Source organism: Callospermophilus lateralis, chromosome 3, assembly GCF_048772815.1.
Source record: "Callospermophilus lateralis isolate mCalLat2 chromosome 3, mCalLat2.hap1, whole genome shotgun sequence".
Lineage (NCBI taxonomy): Eukaryota > Metazoa > Chordata > Mammalia > Rodentia > Sciuridae > Callospermophilus > Callospermophilus lateralis.
Window position 1 is genome coordinate 80,482,250 of NC_135307.1, and position 19,751 is coordinate 80,502,000.

The 19,751-nt window shown below is 38.2% G+C and overlaps 2 protein-coding genes across 7 annotated transcripts in view; one reads left to right on the forward strand and one right to left on the reverse strand.

Annotated features, from left to right (window-relative positions):
- Slc12a6 (solute carrier family 12 member 6) overlaps positions 1-11,710 on the forward strand; it is a 94,636-nt gene extending 82,926 nt beyond the window's left edge. For all 5 annotated transcript variants that reach the window (XM_076850512.2, XM_076850514.2, XM_076850513.2 and 2 more), the window contains 9 exons: positions 361-465; positions 861-1,029; positions 2,986-3,181; positions 3,940-4,109; positions 5,535-5,666; positions 6,231-6,338; positions 6,535-6,719; positions 7,082-7,215; positions 8,610-11,710. In XM_076850512.2, the coding sequence (XP_076706627.2) occupies positions 361-465; positions 861-1,029; positions 2,986-3,181; positions 3,940-4,109; positions 5,535-5,666; positions 6,231-6,338; positions 6,535-6,719; positions 7,082-7,215; positions 8,610-8,701 (1,291 nt within the window). In that variant the 3' untranslated portion in view covers positions 8,702-11,710. The remainder of the gene's footprint in view (positions 1-360; positions 466-860; positions 1,030-2,985; positions 3,182-3,939; positions 4,110-5,534; positions 5,667-6,230; positions 6,339-6,534; positions 6,720-7,081; positions 7,216-8,609) is intronic.
- On the reverse strand, positions 10,136-17,363 carry Emc4 (ER membrane protein complex subunit 4). 2 transcript variants are annotated; one of them, XM_076850516.2, is made up of 6 exons: positions 17,161-17,363; positions 16,711-16,825; positions 12,642-12,795; positions 12,199-12,359; positions 11,906-11,961; positions 10,136-10,551 (listed from the first exon to the last, which is right to left on the reverse strand). In XM_076850516.2, the coding sequence occupies exons 1-5, from the start codon at positions 17,244-17,246 to the stop codon at positions 11,926-11,928; spliced, it is 552 nt and encodes a 183-aa protein (XP_076706631.1). In that variant the 5' UTR covers positions 17,247-17,363; the 3' UTR covers positions 10,136-10,551; positions 11,906-11,925. The 2 variants fall into 2 exon arrangements, with proteins under 2 accessions (XP_076706631.1, XP_076706630.1); XM_076850515.2 differs by lacking the exon at positions 10,136-10,551 and having other exon boundaries at positions 11,384-11,961.
- Positions 17,364-19,751: the final 2,388 nt, after the last annotated feature.

Sequence of the window (19,751 nt, forward strand, 5' to 3'; positions counted from 1 at the left end):
AAAAATTAAATCAGTCCTAAATAATTTTGTTAAGAGAGACTTCATAACATTTTGATTCAGAAGATTACATTGAATTTTACTTTCCCACGTATTTTCAGAATAATTTAAGTTCTTGGTCTGTGACACTTTCCTAATCCAAACGACTGTTTTATATTAGTATTTTATATTACACTGGGTGGTGTTTATTTGCTGTCAGTGGATTCATTATGTTAGTGAAGAACATTATATAAATCATTAATATGTTTTATCTTCTACTTTGTGCATTTGTACTTTTAGATTTAAAAAAAATGAACTTTATTTTTTGAAATTATACTTACTTGGTTTAAGTCTGTCTCTGCTCTTTTCTCCTTTTTCTTCCAGAGCTGAGAAGGAATGGGGCGATGGTATCCGTGGGCTGTCCCTCAGTGCAGCCCGGTTTGCTTTGCTTCGGCTGGAGGAAGGACCTCCACACACTAAAAACTGGAGGTAAAGAAATCAACAAGGCCTAGTGGTGTTCGGCACATAGTTAATGCACAAAAAAATATGTGCTTTGTTGATTACAGGATAAGATAATCATACTGCTCAAGGAATTGGAATAATGGACCTTTTTTTTAACTATCTCAAATCTTTATTGCCTTTTCATCATGTGATTTGTTATCTAGATTTCTATCATTTGTTGTTTTCTCTTGAAGACTGATAAATTTGAGATAATACTGAGAGCATTCAAAATAACTCAGTACCCTCAACTTATACCTCTGACTTCTTCCTATTATCAAATTACATGTTTTATACAGATCTCCTGAATTAAAGTGGGAATTGACATTCTTTTTCCCAAATCCAAAATGTTTTCTCCCTCCACCCCTCATCTAACCTCTTCACAGGCCTCAGTTGCTTGTATTACTGAAACTAGATGAAGACTTACATGTCAAGCATCCTCGCCTCCTCACCTTTGCCTCACAGCTCAAAGCAGGAAAGGGTCTCACTATTGTGGGTTCTGTCATTGTGGGGAACTTCCTGGAGAACTATGGTGAAGCTTTAGCTGCTGAGCAGGTAAGAGTCAAGATTTATTGACTTGGTAGAACTTAGTGTAAGCATTGTGATGTTTGGTACTAAAAGTTCAAACTTATAAATCAATTCATTTCCTGTGTGATCTAGGTTTCCCAGTTAGGGCTAATTCTTTTTTTTGTTTTTTCTTTGTGGTACTAGAGATTGAACTCAGAGTCTTGCAAGTTAGGCAGGCACTCCACAGCCCTTCTTATTCATTTATTTATTTATACAGGATTTCACTAAATTTCTAAGGTTGGCCTCAGAGTTGCAATCCCCTTGCCTCAACCTCGCACGTAATCCCAAACTGGATTACAAGCATGTATCACCATGCCCTACCAGTGCTGACTTTTGAACAGTCATTGTTTTAGTCAGCTTTTTTGCTGCTGTGCCAAAAGACATGACAAGAACAATTTTAAGAAAAAAAAGTTTTGGGGGGTTCACAGTTTCAGAGGTCTCTGTCTACAGACAGCAGACTTCATTTCTTAGGGCCTGAGGTGAGGCAGAACACCATGACAAAAGAGTGTGGTGGAGGAAAGCAGCTCAGGACATGGCATCAGGAAGTAAGGGAGAAATCTGCTCAGCAAGGACAAAATATAAACCCCAAAGGTACACCCCCAGGTACCCACCTTCTGCAGCTACACCCTGCCTATAGTTATTACCAAGATAATCCCCATCATAGGATTAATGCACTGATTAGGTTAAACCTCTTATAATCCAATAATTTCATTTTTAACCTTTCTTTTTTAATACTTATTTTTTAGTTATAGGTGGGCACAGTATCTTTATTTTATTATTATTTTTATTTTTTATGTGGTGCTGAGGATCGAACCCAGTGCCTCACACATGCTAGGTGAGCGCTCTACCACTGAGCCACAGCACCAGCCCCCCTAAATAATTAAATCTATCATTTGAACTGTAGGAACAGTTCCTAAATCTTATGACGAGGAGAAAGGAACAACTCTTCTTCCACTTTACCAACTTATGTGATATCATAAGCAAGATTCCTTTATCATTTCTGTTTACTGAATATCTGAGTTCTACCTGAAGAAGGAAGTAGTTTTCTAATATTTATATTTTCCAGCCTTTTCCTTTTTTTTTTTCCCTTCCAGTCCTGGGGATTGAACCCAAGGCTTCACACATGCTAGGCAAGCACTTTACCACTTGAGCTACATCCCCAGCTCTAATATTTATTGTAAATGACAGAACTAATCCTGTTGTTGGAAATTTTTCAACTGTATTTCAGAATTTTTTCTGGATTTCATTTCATAATGCTTTGAAACCCTAAAAACCAGAAATACTAAGAAACATTAAAATGATGGTCAAAATTCATAAAAAGAACATAAGATTGCAAGTCACAGTTCTTATCCTCCTATACCACTGACTTAATCTTTGCTTTGAAAAATTAGATCTATCTTCTACACCATTATTCCTTTCCCTTTTCCACAAAGAGGGTTAAATGAAATAAAAATATCAGTAATAATCACCATTGAAATGTTAAAAAGGATACAGAATGGGAGAAGCAACAAGGAAAACTTACCTAGGAAAATCCTGAAGAGATACTGAATCATCAGATTGAATTTCTGAAAGTGAAGTCAGTGCATTACTATAACTGAGGAAGGAAAGAGATCATGTTCACACTAGTGAACTCTCTTGGTCATTAAGAAAGTAGTTTGAGTATTTGCTTTGTTGAATATTTGCTTTGTGGTGCTCCCTATTCTAAAGTTTTTGATATGTTATAAAGGAAGAAAAGCAGAATAGAGAAAAAAGCAGTGAAACTCCCAGTAGACTACCAGCACTGAAAGGTGAAAAGGACAAAGGATGATATTTCAGTGGAATAATTTTAATTTTTTGGACTTTAAACGTTTAAAAAGAGATGGGGAGTATCATATAGAGAAGGAATAATGATTTTAATGGTCTAGGGAAAAGCAATTCATTATTGAGGTTTTGTGTTTCTTTCAGACCATTAAGCACCTAATGGAGGCAGAGAAGGTAAAAGGATTCTGCCAGCTGGTGGTGGCTGCCAAGCTGAGAGAAGGCATTTCCCACCTCATCCAATCATGTGGCCTTGGGGGCATGAAGCACAACACAGTGGTGATGGGGTGGCCCAATGGTTGGCGGCAAAGTGAAGATGCTCGTGCTTGGAAGACTTTTATTGGTACAAAACATTTTCCATATTAACCTAAAGGCCCAAATTGGGAATAGAGTTGAATCCCTTTTACACCAACCTTAGCCCCTAACCTTCTAAAGTAAGCATTATGCCATTGCTGAAGCATGGTCTTATGAGGCCACCTAAAAAACTACTAGTGTTAATGACCTGATTTTACCTATCCTCTCCAGCTTTACATTTATATTCATGAGTTGTTTAGTTCTATCAAGTATTGGGCTAGGAATTATCTCCAAAATTGCCATGTTTTCACTTATGATTTTGCGTACTTATATCCTCACATGGATTGGAGGATAGTCCTTCAGCATCAAAATCTCCCAACTTCACTTATGCCTCCTTGAAAGTGTGGTAATAAGAGTATATCTAGTAAACCATGATCCTCAATCCAAATCAGCTAGGTATTCAGATTTCTCTCAGTGAGTTTAGTTACTTAATGGGGTATAATCTATACTATACTATGTATTTGGGCATCTTTTACTCAAAGAAATGTAATCCTTGGGCTGGGGATGTGGCTCAAGCGGTGGCATGCTTGCTTGGCATGCTTGCAGCCTGGGTTCGATCCTCAGCACCACATACAAACAAAGAAGTTGTGTCTGCTGAAAACTAAAAATTCTCTCTCTCTTTCTCTCTCTTTAAAAAAAATTTTTAAAAAAAGAAATGTAATCCTTATTTTCCTGACCCAGTGGGAAGTAAAGCAAACCTAAGGATTCTTCTCTGCTTATCCTGATTTTCTCTTTTTTTCTCCCTAGGAACAGTTCGAGTGACAACTGCCGCCCATCTTGCCCTGTTGGTAGCTAAAAACATCTCCTTCTTTCCCAGCAATGTGGAACAGTTTTCTGAGGGCAACATTGATGTGTGGTGGATTGTGCATGATGGGGGGATGCTCATGCTTTTACCATTCCTACTGAAACAGCACAAGGTATTTTAGGCAACTTTAAGTCTTTCTCCCTTCTGTCTTGTTTGACTATACAAATTCTTTCTTGATTATGTAGTGTTGTGGCTTAAAATCAAAAAGTCAGGCATTATTCTTGAGTTTTCCATAACCCAGTTTCAAACTTTACAAGAAATAGTTTTTGTAAAATAATTGATAACAATCTAACTTCAAATGTAAGTCAGAAAATAAAGTTTCCCTTTGGAAAAAACAGTAATGTGTGAACACATATTAAAAAGAAAAGTTTCTAAAGGAAGTATAAGGGGTGGGTGGGTGGATGTGTGTGTGTGTGTGTGTGTGAGAGAGAGAGAGAGAGAGATGTACTCATTCTTTGGTAAGACTAGGTAGATTTAAATTAAATTAGTCTTGTATCATTAATGTACTGTCTAAATAAAGCATCCTCTTAATGTATCACAAGTGAGGATACATTGATATGTTATTTTCCTCAAACATCAAACAAGAAATCATTTCTTCAGTGCACCCATCATAGCTGATTGTCCTCTAATCAGCTTTGACACTGTTTATCAATCAGAGGTGGCATCATATCCCACATATTGAGGGCTCAGTCCCACAAAATGACCCTCCCATTTCTTCTAATTACAGGCCCCAGGTTTGATTTACCTAATGCTTGTGACTGACCTGCTATAAATGAGGGTTCCTATGACCCCCTCCTTGTTCTAGAGTGGCTTGCAGAACTGAGAAACACTTTATTCCATTTCCTGGATTTTTATAAAGAATATTATAATCAAAGGATGCAGATGAAGAGATGCACAAGGCATATGGGGAGAGGCATGAGTTTTCATGCCCTTTCTGAAGCCATCATGTTCAGCTATCTAGAAGTTCCCTGAACCCAGTTCTTTAGGGATTTCATAGAGGCTTTATTACATAGGAATTGTTCATCAAATCATTGGCTATTGGTGACCGATTTAACCTTCTATCCCTTTGTCCTCCTAAGTAGTTGTGGATTGGGGCTGAAAGTTCTAACCCACTAATCTGCCTCAGTCTTTCTGGTGACCTACCCTGCTTCTGAAGCTATGCAGAGGCTCCTAGCTATGGACCAACTCACTGGCATACAAAAACATACTTAGCACCATGAAGATGCAAAGGATTTTAGGAGTCATATGCTAAGAAATAGTGACATATACACAGATAGTGTATATTTCACAATATCACAAGAGACATCTTTTCTTTCTTTGTCAGTTTTTTCTTATTATGGAATCAAGAACTCCTTAAAACTATATTTAATGTGTTTCTTAGTTAATCTTTTGCCCTAATACAATAACTTACCAAGCAAGGAACAAATATCCTCATGCCTATAGCAGGGTTGTTTTAAGTCAGAGTGCCTCATGTTTTAGAAAATAACTTTAATTCTGCCTTGCATCTGTTTTCCATGTACATATGGCATTCTGTCAGGTGTGGCGAAAATGCAGCATACGGATCTTCACAGTAGCTCAACTAGAAGATAACAGTATCCAGATGAAAAAAGACCTGGCCACCTTCCTGTATCATCTGCGCATTGAAGCAGAGGTGGAAGTGGTGGAGATGGTAAGAAAGTGGAGTTTGAGATAGAGGTGACCACTACTCCCCCAACCCCAACCCTATCTTCCTAGAACCTTTTTTGGTTTGGGAAATTATTCAGCTATAAATGTTAATTAATCCCCTACTTCCAATAAAATTCTAATTTGTTGACCTAAATAAGTAGAATACATAATTTATGTTTGGTAATACTTTTTGGTTTTGCTTTCCATTTATTATATAGCTCTTATATTTCTGCCAGATTCTTTTCTAATTATTTTTAATTTTTAATTCATTCTTAAATTCACACACAATGAGACTTATGTGTGAAAAATACAGACTAAAGTTTGTGTTTTGTGTTTCAAGGAAACACATGTAATAGATAGATTACAGAAAATATTCAAAGCCTCTGGATTTGATTTATAACCCCAAACTAATGTGTCTTTGTAGATCAGAGACTAGACAGAATAGAGGTGAAAGGTTGATATTGTGATATATTTTCTGATTTAAGATACTGAATGGAAGTAAAAATGTGTGGTCTATCCTTCTTTCTCCTTTGTGCATTTTGCCCACTTTGTGTGATGTCTGTGGCAGCATGACAGTGATATATCAGCTTATACTTATGAGCGCACGCTGATGATGGAGCAACGGTCCCAGATGCTCCGGCACATGAGGCTATCCAAAACAGAACGGGACAGGGAGGTGAGACTTTGTTGCATTGATCTAATCCTGGCTCTGTGAAGTCTCAGTGAAAGGGATGATACTGTATTGTTTTCACAGAATGACAAATTCTTTTCTTCTCACTGTATTAGTTATCCCAATAAAATCCCATTTTTTTTTTTAAATAGTTGAAGCATGAGAGAATATTAGGTAGAATAACTTTGTTGGACCTTCCCAGGCACAGTTGGTGAAAGACCGGAATTCAATGCTACGATTGACCAGCATTGGCTCTGATGAGGATGAAGAGACAGAAACCTATCAGGAGAAGGTGCACATGACTTGGACAAAAGACAAGTACATGGCATCCCGGGGACAAAAAGCCAAGTCAATGGAAGGATTCCAAGACCTACTTAACATGCGTCCGTAAGTTTTCTCTCAGAAGCTTATCATGTAAAACAGTATCCTAGTCAGTGACACAGATGTGACTGACTGAACACATAGGATGAATTCTGTTCATTTCACCCACATCCAGTCATTTCTCTATTGTTTGTCTATGCATATTAGCTCCCAAGTGTACACAATACCATCTTCTTTCTCTTCACATAGTTCATCTCCATACTGTTAGCTTATTAAATGAGAAAATTCGGGATTTACTATCATAAGGAAATTATTTTACTTATCACATTATCCATAGTTAAGTTAAAAAAGCTTTGGACCTCAAGTTTTTAAAATTCAATTGTAACTATTTTCTTTTTGCTTTAATTGTCCGTTTCTTCCCCACCCAGGGACCAGTCCAATGTAAGACGAATGCATACAGCAGTGAAGCTCAATGAGGTTATAGTTAACAAGTCCCATGAAGCAAAGCTGGTTTTGTTGAATATGCCAGGGCCACCCCGAAACCCTGAGGGTGATGAAAACTGTATCCTTTTTGAAAGTGGAACCACCAGTTGGGAAAATCTTATTAGCTCATTTCTTAGATGAGACATCTAGGAAACCATAAAAGTTATTGTCTATGCCCCACTTTCCCTCTTTGAGGAACTAAGACTTTTAAAGTCTTAGGCAAGGATTCTTACAAAGTGGTAAGACTGATTAATCTCCTTTTGGGAAGTTGGGGGTGCAATATATTCTCTCTGAACCCTAAAGACTTTTTAGTTGATGTCTTATATTAAATGACCATCCTAGAGACAGAATATCCACATTCTTTTTTCTATCCGTTTTGCAAAGCCTTTTTCTTTTGGATGGAGTTAGCAGAGAAGCAGCTGAGAATGGAGACTCAAAGTTAAGAAAGAAAAAAGGGATTTTCCCTAATACTTTCATCCCAGAATTGTTTTAATTGGAAACTTTCAGCATTGCAACAACACAGACTAGCCCATTCCTGCCATTACAGAAAAGAGGTTTAAAAATGGAAAAAAAAAAAAAAAAAGAGGCGGGGCGCTGGGGTTGTGGCTCAGCAGTAGAGCGCTCACCTCACACAGGTTCGATCCTCAGCACCACATAAAAATAAATAAACGAAATAGAGGTATTGTGTTCAACTACAAGTAAAAAAAAATTGAAAAAAGAACTGGCAGGAAAATCTGACTTGAATGGCTTCACTTAGAAATTATTGGGTGCTCTCTGGATTGTTGTGGGGTGGTTGGGTTTGTTTGGTTTTTTTTTTTTTTTGTATTTTTATCATTTAGAATAACATGACTATGGATGGACTCCCTCATTTCTTAATAACATTAGAAAATATCTAATAAATAGAAGAATCTTATATATGCAAAAATATTATATCCCTGGATTACTTCACAGGGTTAATGAATCAAAAATTCAGACTTGGGGCTGGGATTTGTGGCTCAGCGGTAGAGCACTCGCCTACATGGGCGGGACCTGGGTTCTATCCTCAGCACCACATAAAAATAAAGGCATTGTGTTGTGTCCATTTACACCTAAAAAATAAATTTAAAAAAATTTTTTAAAAAAAGTTCAGACTTAGCTGAGCACAGTGGCACACACCTGTAATCTCAGCAGCTCCGGAGGCTGAGGCAGAAGGATTGCAAGTTCAAAGCCAGCCTCAGCAAAAGAGAGGTGCTAAGCAACTCGGTGAGACTCTTGTCTCTAAATAAAATATAAAATAGGGCTGGGATGTGGCTCAGTGGTCAAGTGCCCCTGAGTTCAACCCCTGGTACCAAAAAAAGAAAAACAAATGTTCAGACTTCTCCAAGTCTGACTATATAATTAAGAAGCATGCTGTTATCAGATAATACCAGATAAGAGATGCCAGGTTGTAAAGTGAACTTTTCTGCTTGTTTGTCTCCTTGACAAATTCTGAAGACATGGAGTTTCTAGAAGTACTCACCGAGGGACTAGAACGAGTCCTCCTTGTCCGGGGTGGTGGCAGTGAAGTGATCACCATTTACTCATAGTCTGCTCCTGAATGACTCTGCTTGGTCTCTCATTTTCTAAAAGGCTTCCATCCTCCATGGAAAAGTGATGGTTCTTTATTACCACACTCACTCAACTAGAGTCCTGTGTTCTGTACACGTAACACTGAACTTTTGATGAGCTGAGCCTCCAGTACTTGTTCAAGAATACTTATAGATCTGTTCTTGGCTCCCTTATAATGACAGAAGCAGCAGATACTCCTTCAACATCAGAAGAATGATCAAGTCCCAAAACCATTCAGTACCAACAGAAGGCAAGTTAGGATTAACAAAGCCAATAAATGGGAACCTTTTAGCACTGTTGAAGACAGCAGCATGATAAAAGGAATGCTAGAAATTCAACTGAAGACAAAAAGCAAGTACATAGCTAACATTAAAGATGAGTCTCAGAAGTCATGGTTCAATGATAACACCACAGGGGTAACTGCCAGAGACGGCCTCACCTTACTAAAGAATTTGTGGCTAGGTGTATGGGGGCCTATTATCCTTGTGAAAATAACCAGTGGCAAGCCAAGATGTAAACCTTTTGTAGCTAATTATTTCTTTAGTGTACCTTCTGTTCTCTAGGACTCTGTTAGGGTACATATCTACAAAACACGAAACATGGCAGCAGCCTCTCCTTCTCCCTCAAAAACAAGATTGCCCCAGAATGTCAGGTTTAAGTATCTACACTGTGTCTGTGTATATTTCAGCTGTTTGTTTCTCTTAGCTCAAAACAAATTCTGTGGTTGTAACACAGGCACTGTTACCCCCCCACACACAAAAAAAAAAAAAAGAAAGAAAGAAAGAAAAATTTAAGGTAAGGATTGGTCTCTTACAGGTTCTTTAAATGGCTAAACTAAGGAAATTCCAAGGAGTAGCTATTAAAATTTACCCAAGTAGTCTCTGGTTATCTATGCGACAAGGGCAAAACATACAAGCTGTGATGTAGAAACAGGTCATGATGCACATTGGCCACTAGGTTCTCCTTTCCTTCTTTTTATGCCTCAAGTTACTAGGCTTGGATCAAGAACCCTTAAGGAACAAATACTAGGAAGACTGACTAATATCATTCTCTGAAAGCTCTGACTGTCTTTAAAAGGGGGAATTCAGCAATGGAACTAAAAGTTCTAGAGCCATACCGTTTCCATAGTGCCAAAGTTATCAAGCTGCTACTCTCCTTACCTACTTAAAAATGCATACAAATTGACAATGGCCTGATTCAAGAAAATTTGTTTTCACTAAGTAATCTATGGCCTCATCCCTAAGGTTATAGTTAAGACTTGAAGCACTCAACTAAATGGCCCAAATATGAGCATTTCCCCCCTTTTCCTTTTATTCTTCATTCTGACTGAAGAAGTTTGGCTCTGAAGTATTATCCAAGCCACCAGTCTTCTTTTTTTTTTTTTCCAGAAAGTTCTAAATGTGCCAAGGAAATACTTTTACAAACTCATCTTTTTATTTACTAATTTACTGATCACAAAACACCTGGCTTACCAGCATAGGGAAACTGTGTGTGGCTAAGCAGTAATTTCAAATATGTGAAATTTTCATTTCTTGTACAAGATGGGTATTTAAGAAACTGTCTTCTTGCCTGTATTCACAGCTGCTTTTAATTTCACTTTATTAATGATAAATAGTGCCACTCTTTTTTGATTACCCAGTAAGATTTGGAATAAGCTCTCAGTCACAAATAATTCTTTTGACACACAGGGACAAAGAAGAAAATCGTTCAGTATGACTTAAGAAATTAAGTCATTTTGATTTGTTCCTTTTGCTCTTCTTTCAAACTTCAGGCCCATTTGTGGGTAGCAAAGCAGACAGTATCTTATGTCTTTTTTTTCTGCTCCTTCCTGCGGGGAATAGAAATTTTGTTTACAACTCCCATTGCAACACTCCACCGCTTAGTTGAATATAGTAGTAATGGGTCAGGTCCCCTAGGACCTAAGATCTTCAAGACTCCAATACTGTAAAGGTCATCCTGCCCAGGAATTTCCCAAAATTTACACATACTTCTGGCCAAAGTGATATACACATTTTTCCTATACAGAATAAATATGGGCAGAAAATAAGGTAATTTTAGAAGTGCTATTTGTGGTTGGAACTCTGTAAGAATCTTTTAAAGGGAGGAGGGAATTAGTGACTTATTAACAATGCCACTACCTTAATCCCTAAAATACGAAATCACTGTTACATGGAAAAATGGTTATTAGGCCAGATTTATATTCATCTGTCTAGAGCATTTCACGTCTATGTGTTGCTTATGTTGTCTGTCTACAAAATGTCTTGTCTGGTTTAATCACTGCAAATAAAGCAATACCGAAAACTTGATGAGAGAATGCACCTTAGGGGAAGGGGCTTTTGTTTCAAGAGGGAAGACAAAGACGACCTGCTTTTTGGGCAAGATCCAGCTTTTAAGTCTTACCTATGACTTTACCAGGGCAGGATAATATATAATTTCTCCTACTGCTGGCTCTCTGCCTTCCATAGCTATCTTAAAAGCTGAAGTTTGAACTGCAGTGTCTGTTTGATAGGTTCCTTGTGGCAGGAGAAAGATCACTGCTCTTTATCTTCCATTGCCTCTGATCTTTGTGGCCCCAGGGATCCCACCAATCCTCATTCCCCCTAAACATGTTAAAAATTCTTTATTGTGTGTATTAAAATAACAATTACACTGTAAGCATATTTATGTGTTCTTTTTTCTGGTTTATTTTTCTTTTCATCATGTATAATTTGAATCCAGCATTAGTTCCATCCATGAGTGTCTCCAACAGAATTTTTATGTCCCAACTTGTGTTAAATAGAAGTGAACTATTAAGGAAAATAGATTTATTAAAGGAAATTTGTGAAACTTTTAAGTATTGTTTTCAACCATTTAATTTATTAAAAGGAGATGCTGCTATGGCTTTTGATTTAGCAGCAACCACTCTTTTGTTTACATAGAGTTCTGGTTTTGTTTGTTTTGCTCTGTACTGCAAACATAAATAAAGTTTTCTACATTATTTTCAGTCAGGGGTTGTGGTATAGTGTTTGTAATAATATACACATTGTCCTTCTATGATTTGTCTCCTGACCATGGAGAAGAGAGCTTTTTGGTTCTTTTCAATATGAGTGAGTATACTTAAAAAAAAAAAAAAAAAAAAAAAGTATACTTAGGGAGCCAGTGGGCTTAAAGAAGGATGTAAATGAGGCCAAATATATAGGCACCTGGTGCTTCCTTCTCAGGTTCACAAAAGTAATCCTCCACCACTGAACTCCATTCTCTGGAAGAAGAAACAGTGAATAGGTGAGTGGTGAATAAGTGTTGAAATAACTTTCTGAATCAGTATTTTAATCACAAGTTCTATTATATCTTATCATTAAAAAAAAATCTTCCAAACACCTAATAGCTTTTATTACCTAAGAAATGAATTCTAATACCAACTCTTAATTCTCTACCATCAAATGAGTCAGCTATTCACTGTACAAATGCCTCAAATTTGACTTTTCTTTTACCTTACCTCAGGGGGCTCAATGAAGGCTAACCAGTCTGATGCATGTGTAGGCAGTAGTCCCATAGACTGACACTTGTAAACAGCCAATGCCAAACCCATTAGATTCCCAATGAGATAGACCAAACCCTGAAGAAACTTCTGGCTTGAACTCTCTAGCATCTTGAAAGCTGTTGGGGGTAACAGAAGCTGTCAAAATCAAAACAACCTTCCTTTTTCAATATGAATCAAATCAATCATATATATTAATATAGATAAGCCCAAAATAAGATAGCAAATAGGATCACTAAAGGTGAACAGAATATTGTGAGCAGCATTGTTTTCCCCTCCATTTCACCACTACTACCATCACCACCCTGCATACCTTTTGGTTAAAAAAAAAAAAAAAATTATGCCCAAGACTTTAAATTCTTAAAACATAGGGAAGGGTTTATTATTTCAAAAATACTTACTGGCTGAAATGGCCATAAGTGCTTGAATGGGTCTCCAGGCCATCATACACACCATCATAGTAGGGAAGATGGAGATAGTATTTCCTGCCATGTACATGATGAAGAGGTTCATAGGAATCTGCTTGAGGGGACCCAAGGCGATGTCCCAGCAGCGCTAAAACAAGCACAGTTATAACCTTTCATCATTACCCTCAATCCCACATTTACTGCATCAGTGATGCTAAAGTCAAATGAACAGAATTCCCAGTTCCCTGCTTCTGACTAAGCTGACTCAATTCCACCACCTCTTCCTTTCTCTATGTTGCCACAGGAAGCTCCTTTCCATTAAAGGTATAAGAAGCCTCACCATCTGTTAGTTTTCCCCATAAGATTTCCAGTCATCTTTTTCTTGTGATTTTGGCTAAAGAAAAGATTTTCCTGCTTTTGTCCTTGAACTTCTGCATATATCACTGTCCCTTTTACAACTAAAGAAATAGAAAACTCCACATGCTGGGAGATTAGCACACCTTAACAACAGAACAGGCAGGGGCTGGGGTTATAGCTCAGTGGTAGAACACTTGCCTAGCCTGTGTGAGATATTGGGTTTGATCCTTAGCACCACATAAAAATAAATAAAACAAAGGTATTATGAAAAAATTGTTTTGATAACAGGCAAGGCACAGACGATTTGAATGACATAAACGAACTTTCACATATATAACACTGTACCCAACAATTACGGAATTCATATTCTTTTCAAACATCAGATAGTTAGAAAAACTGGCCACTTGCTGAGCCATGTACGAAAATCTCAATGTCATAGAACTCAAAATATACAGTGTTCTTTACTATAATGCAACTAAGCTAGAAATCAAAAGGTAACTAGAAAATCCCTTATATTTAGAAATTAACAAATGTATACTAATCCATGAATGCTATCAAAATGGAAAATAGAAATGTTAATTGGAAACAAAAATGCTGCATTAAAACTTGTATACAGTTAGAGCTGTAATATATTTATAATCTTAAGTACATATCAGAAGACTTAGTGAGGCTCTGTCTCAAAAAGGGCTGGGAATGTACCTCAGTGGAAAAGCACCCTGGGTTCAATCCCCAGTACAAAAAAAAAAAAAAGCTAGAAAAAGAACAAACTAGCTAGCTGGGCATGGTAGCATACACCTATAATCCCAGTGACTTGGGAGGCTGAATCAAGATGATCACAGTTTCAAAGCCAGCCTCAGCAACTTAGGCTCTAAGCAACCTACTGACACCCTGTCTCAAAATTTAAAAAAGGGGAGGGGAGGCTAGGGATGTGGCGCAGTGATTAAGCAGGTTCAATCCCTGGTACCAAAAAAGAACAACAAAGAAACTTAGGAAAAAAACAAGACTTTTTTTGGTACTGGGGGACTGAACCCAGGGACACTTTACCACTGATGGCCATCCCCAGACCTTTTTATTATTTTGAGAAAGGGTCTCATTAAATTGCTAGCCTCAAAACTGAAGCTCCTGCCCCAACCTCCCAAGTTGCTGGGATTACATGCATGCACGGCTGCCCTTGGCTAAAGTTAGAGAGAAAAAAAAAAAATTCCTATCATGTATTCATACACTTTAATGTACCAAGATGAAAAATTACAGGATAATGGGCTAGGGATGTGACTTGGTGGTAATGTTTGCTTAGCATGCACAAGGCCCTTGGTTTGATCCCCAATACTGTGCAAAAATAAATAAATAATGCATATTGAGAAAAGATTGATAATAGCTCTGTCATTTTCATGTTGTGAAGATCACATGCATTTCATGAATGCATGAACAAAGACTGTGTAATGCAGAGCAACATTAAGGCCAAGAAACAAGTAAGAAAAGGAAAGAAAGTGCTATGTACTACTCTAGGCACTTAGGATATATCCAACAAAAGCCCGTTCTCATGGAGCTTACAAGAGTGATAAGGCCAATGGGCAATAAAAAAAAAATAACTATTATATGATATATTCATAGCATATGTTAATGATATGGAGAAATAGGAAAACAAGATAGGGAGTACCATAAGGGTAGGCTTCACTAAGACCAAAACATTTGAGAGATGTAAAGGTGATAGGCAAGAAGATCTGGAAGAAGAGCATCCAAAAATAGGGAAGAGCAAATACAAAAAACCTGACATGGGCACTTGTCTTGCTGTCTTTAGAGAGCAGCAGGGAAGCCATTATGACTAAAGTGAAATCAATAATCAATAAAGGGTAGAAGATGAGGTCAGAGATGTTCCAGGGGTTTGACCAATGCAGAGTTATGTAGAACATTATGAAGACTGGGCTTTTATGTTGAAAAAATGGGGACCTATAGGAGGATTCAGAATAGGAATGATCTGACTTATATTTTTAAATGATGTTGACTGTTGTGATGAGAATAAACTACAGAGGGCTAGGTATAAGTAACAAGACCAGTTAGAATTCTACTGCAAAAAGGAATACAAGAGATTTTTTGGAGATGAAAAATATGTTCTCTTTTAAGATGGTGATTTCATGGTGGTACACCACTATTAAAGCTCATCAAATATTACCCTTTAGAGGTTCCCAGCTGAGGGCAATTTGTCTCCTGGGAGACATTTAGAATGCTGGAAATGTGTAATTGTCACAACTAGGGAAGGAAGGGCACTACTGCCATCTAATAGGTAGAGCAGGGATACTGAACATCTTACAGTGCACAGTACAGTTCCCCCCACAACAAGAAGTGTTAACCACCACTTGTCAACAATGCTGAGGTTGATAAACCATGCTTTAGTTGAATGCAGTTTACTGTACATAAACTACAATTTGGAAGAATTTATATGTACATATATATTTTATCATATATCTTTGATTTTTTTTAGCCTCTTGCAAAAATCTGGATGAGAGGGCTGGGGTTGTGACTCAGTGGTACAGTGCTTGCCTAGCGTGTGAGGCACTGGGTTTGATCCTCAGCACCACATAAAAATAAATAAATAAAGGTTTAAAAAATAAATCTTAAAAAAAAAATCTGAATGAGAGATAGTGGCTAGGACCAGGATGATAAAGACAAGAAGTAATAGGCCTGTCTTGGTGGTGAAAGCCTGTTAATCATAGTAACTAGAAAGATTAAGTCAGGAGGATGGTAAATTCAAGGCCAGCCTCAGCAACTTAGGTTGGCCTAGGTTCTCAAAAAAAATTTTTTTTAAAAAAACAACATACAGGGATACAGCCACATAATTTTTATTCACAATATACAATTCACAATAGCTAAACTGTGGAACCAACCTAATGACCTTCAGTAGATGAATGGATGAAGAAAATGTGGTATATATACACAATGGAATATTACTCAGTAATAAAAGAGAATAAAATCATGGCATTGGATATGGAGAAATAGGAAAAATAAAATAGCAATAAAAAAGAATAAAATCATGGTAAATGGATGGAGTTGGAGAATATAATGCTAAGTGAAGTTATCCAATCCCTAAAAACCAAATGCTGAATGTTCTCTAATATAAGGAGGCTGATTCATAGTGGGATTGGGAAGGGGAGCAGGGAAGATTAGAGGAACTCTAGATAGGGCAAAGGGAAGGGAGGGGCAAGAGGATAAAAAAGATGGTGGAATGAGATGGACATCATTAACCTAAGTACATGTATGAAGAGAAGATAACAAATTAGAATAAAAATCAAAAGGCGGGGGTGGGGGTGGGGGGCGAGGTGCTGGAGATGTGGCTCACTGGTTAAGCGCCCCTGGATTCAATTCCTTAACAAAATAGTAATAGGATTTGGGATCTGTTTTGAAGGTAATATCTTGACAGAATGGATGTGTGGTGTCAGGGAACTAGCATAAAAAACGACGACTTAAGCTGGAAAGCCTTGCCACCAGCAGATTATTTTGCAACTATTTCCTAATACCTTGCCTTAATGAATGTCTTTTACTTTTCCAACTGTTAAGCACTATTGGAGCTGTTATGTAAATTTACTGTAATACTTACTGCATGCGGTGTAGCTCCCATTCATTATAAATGGGGTCTACAGTAATGCTACTTGGGAGAAGCGGGTAGGTCCTGACTGGCTCCAGGACTAGGGTAACATCTATACCTCTGTACCTTCTCCACCAGGATCCGGTCCGTCTCCTGCACGCTGGTATCAGGTACTTGCTTGTCCAAGTAACCGACTGGGTATAGTGAGTCTCCCTGGCTACTGCCGCGGTCACTTCGGCCCCTGAAGAACCAAACCAAGAGACTAAAGCTGCAACTTCCCAAACTTTATATCCTTCAGTTCTTCTTCTACCAATCATAATAAAGAGCCTCAGATGCACTACCCAGATTAGGCCAAGTGCTCAGATAGGCTCGTCAGTCCCTTTGCCAATTAAGAAGACTAAAATAAATATCCTTAGGGAAAAGTAACCTGCACGATAGAGAAGCTGCTACCTCCCCAGGTGACGTCTGTCTACCACCCAACCTTTTCAGAGAATGCGCCTCAGGATGAGGCTGGGGAAGTTCTAAAGTTCTAAAGCTGGTGACGACTCTAAAGTCGAGCTTGATCCAGGCGCTCACCTGCTGCCTCCTCCAGGCCCGCTCAGTTCAATGGCCCATTTGAACCGCCGGCCTCGGTTGGCCACCAAGCCTCCTTGGGCGGTCATGGCAACGACCGCTTCCTAAGGTTGCGAAGCCTCAAACAGAAGCTGACTCCTAGCTCAGGACCCACTAGCGGCGTAGCCCACCGGCTTCTAACCCCTGCGTCTCCCTCGGCAAGCTTACTTCCGGCGTGTGGATATAGACGTCACTTCCGCCCCAGAAATTGTCTACCGGGTAAGACTGGCGACTAGGAGCTTGGATGTAGAAAATCAGAGGAGAGAGGCAAGATATACAGCTTCCGAAAGCTTCTCCAGTAGACTTGTTATGTGTTCTCTGATCTCCGAGGTGCACTTTACAGTGCACAAGCAAAGTTCATATCTCCTGTGTTAGGAATTGAAGTCATGGAAAGCTCTTGACCTCCATTCCTACGTGCTCCTGGGAACACAAGTGTTCAAATCCTGGCTCCACCACTAATTTGTGACCTTGAGCGAGTTATTTAGTAGATTCCAAGTACTGCTTGTCCACGGTGTAAGTAACCTTGCTAAGTAGATCTGCCTCCATTCTGCACAAAAGCAAAGTGGCAGTGGAAAGGTATACGGGCTTGGGATTCACGTGGCCAGCCCCCCCCCCCCCGGCCTTTTTTTTTTTTTTTTTTTTTTTAAGGACAGATCTCTCTTAAATTACCCAGGCTGGTCTCAAACTTGTGGTCCTCTTGCCTCAGCCTCCCGAGTAGCTGGAATTACAGGCGTAGGCCACCGTACCGGGATTCCCATGACCTCCATTTGAATCCAGGCTTCACCACTTAACTAATTTTGTCACCTTTGGCAAGTTAAATCCATTATTTCAACTTCCTCGTATGTAAAAATTAATTCTTCCTATTTTCAAGGTTTGTTGTCAGATTAAATTGTACCTGCTTCAGATGCCTAGTTTGTTTTTCAAGTATCATTACATAATCTACATCATTATTCCTGGTTAATGGATTCTGTATTCAGTTGTGTACCCATGTCATAATTTTTTTGTTGTTGCTGTATTTTATTTAGAGACAGGGTCTCACTGAATTGCTTATTAGCACCTCACCATTGCTGAGGCTGGCTTTGAACTCTCTATTCTCCTGTCTCAGCCTCCTAAACCGCTGGGATTACAGGCATGCCCTATCGCACCACACGAACATTTAGGTTTTTTTCCTATCTCCCTACCACTTTTATGAACCAATGTTACTGAGCATCCTTGTAGTACATCTTGTCTTAGTTCCTTAGGTTATACCCCAGGGACTGTGGTTTGCTACATCAAAGAGCTTTCACATTTTAAAAGAATTTTCATTTTCATTTAAAATGCCCACTAGTAAAATCGGCATCATTGACATTCTACCGTCTTTATAAGTTTTTTAATTAGCAGTTCAAAAATGGTACAGTATTTTTTAAATTTTGTATTTCTTCGTAAATTACTTGACAACTGGAATTTGACAGAAGGGGGTACAGTGAGAGTGTGGTTGGAGGTAAGACTGAAAAGAGCCTCCTTGGCCAACTAAAGAATTTGGATGCTTGAAGATGATGGTAATATAAAACACTGAAGATTTTCACCTCCACTTTGTTTTCCAATTTTACAAATTGGAAGTTTAATTGCAGACTGTTTAAGGCAGAAATAGAAAAGTCTTTCCCCCTTCAATCCACTCTAAAATGTGTATCCATCTGATCATAGGAAGGCATGTAGATTGCCTTCCCTGATTCCCTTCTTTTCTGCTTTACCATGTTGTCTCTGATGAACCTTTAAGATTCATCTTAAGCTTCACTAGGGCCTTGGCCCTACTGGACATTCCTCTGTCCCAGTATATATTGCCTAATAGCACTTAACCACTTGGCATTGTTGTGTGTTGTCATACCCTGAACACTTAGCTCTAACCCCCATGCCCTACACTAAATTACTTGAGGACAGTAGCTGTATGTTAATTATCTTTGGTTCCACAGCCTACTGCCTCCAACTTGCAAAGTACAGTAGTCCCTCCCACCCCCATCTGTGGAGGACACATTCCAAGGCCACCAGTAGATAACCTGAAAATGCGGGTAGTACTATATATACTGTTTCTTTCTATATATACATACCTAGTACACATTCTTAATTTGTAAATTTAGGCACTTTAAATATTAAGAGATTAACAATAGTATCCAATAATGAAAATAAAAATATAGCACTACACTGTAATAAAATACGGATGTGGTCTCTTCTCTCAAAGTAGCTTTTTAGACCATACTCACCCTTTTTGTGATGATGTAAGATGCCTACCTGATAAGATTAAGTGAGGTAAATGACTAAGCACTTATTACACACTTTTGTAGTTAATGTGTGGCAGCAAAACTAACAAATTCCCTTTTTCCTTCTTCACAGTTTCTCAGTATAGTAAGTCTTTGCAATCTCAGCATACTTTTTTTTCTTATTAAGCTGAAAGTTTTATTTTTTCACTTAAATAAAGCACTTTATGGCTTCTCTTTGGCATACCTAAACTGCCAGTATCACAATTCTTGTACTTTGGGCCATTAAATAAAATAAAGGATACTTGAACACAAGCCCTTTGA

Bases quoted from the DNA above. Each gene is read 5' to 3' on its own strand.
- Emc4 (XM_076850516.2), bottom strand. From the start codon at position 17,246: ATGACCGCCCAAGGAGGCTTGGTGGCCAACCGAGGCCGGCGGTTCAAA. The intron at 12,360-12,641 runs GTAAGTATTTTT...TACCCCCAACAG, and splicing joins ACTTATGGCCATTTCAGCCA to CTTTCAAGATGCTAGAGAGT. The intron at 11,962-12,198 runs GTAAGGTAAAAG...TTCTTCTTCCAG, and splicing joins CCTTCATTGAGCCCCCTGAG to AGAATGGAGTTCAGTGGTGG.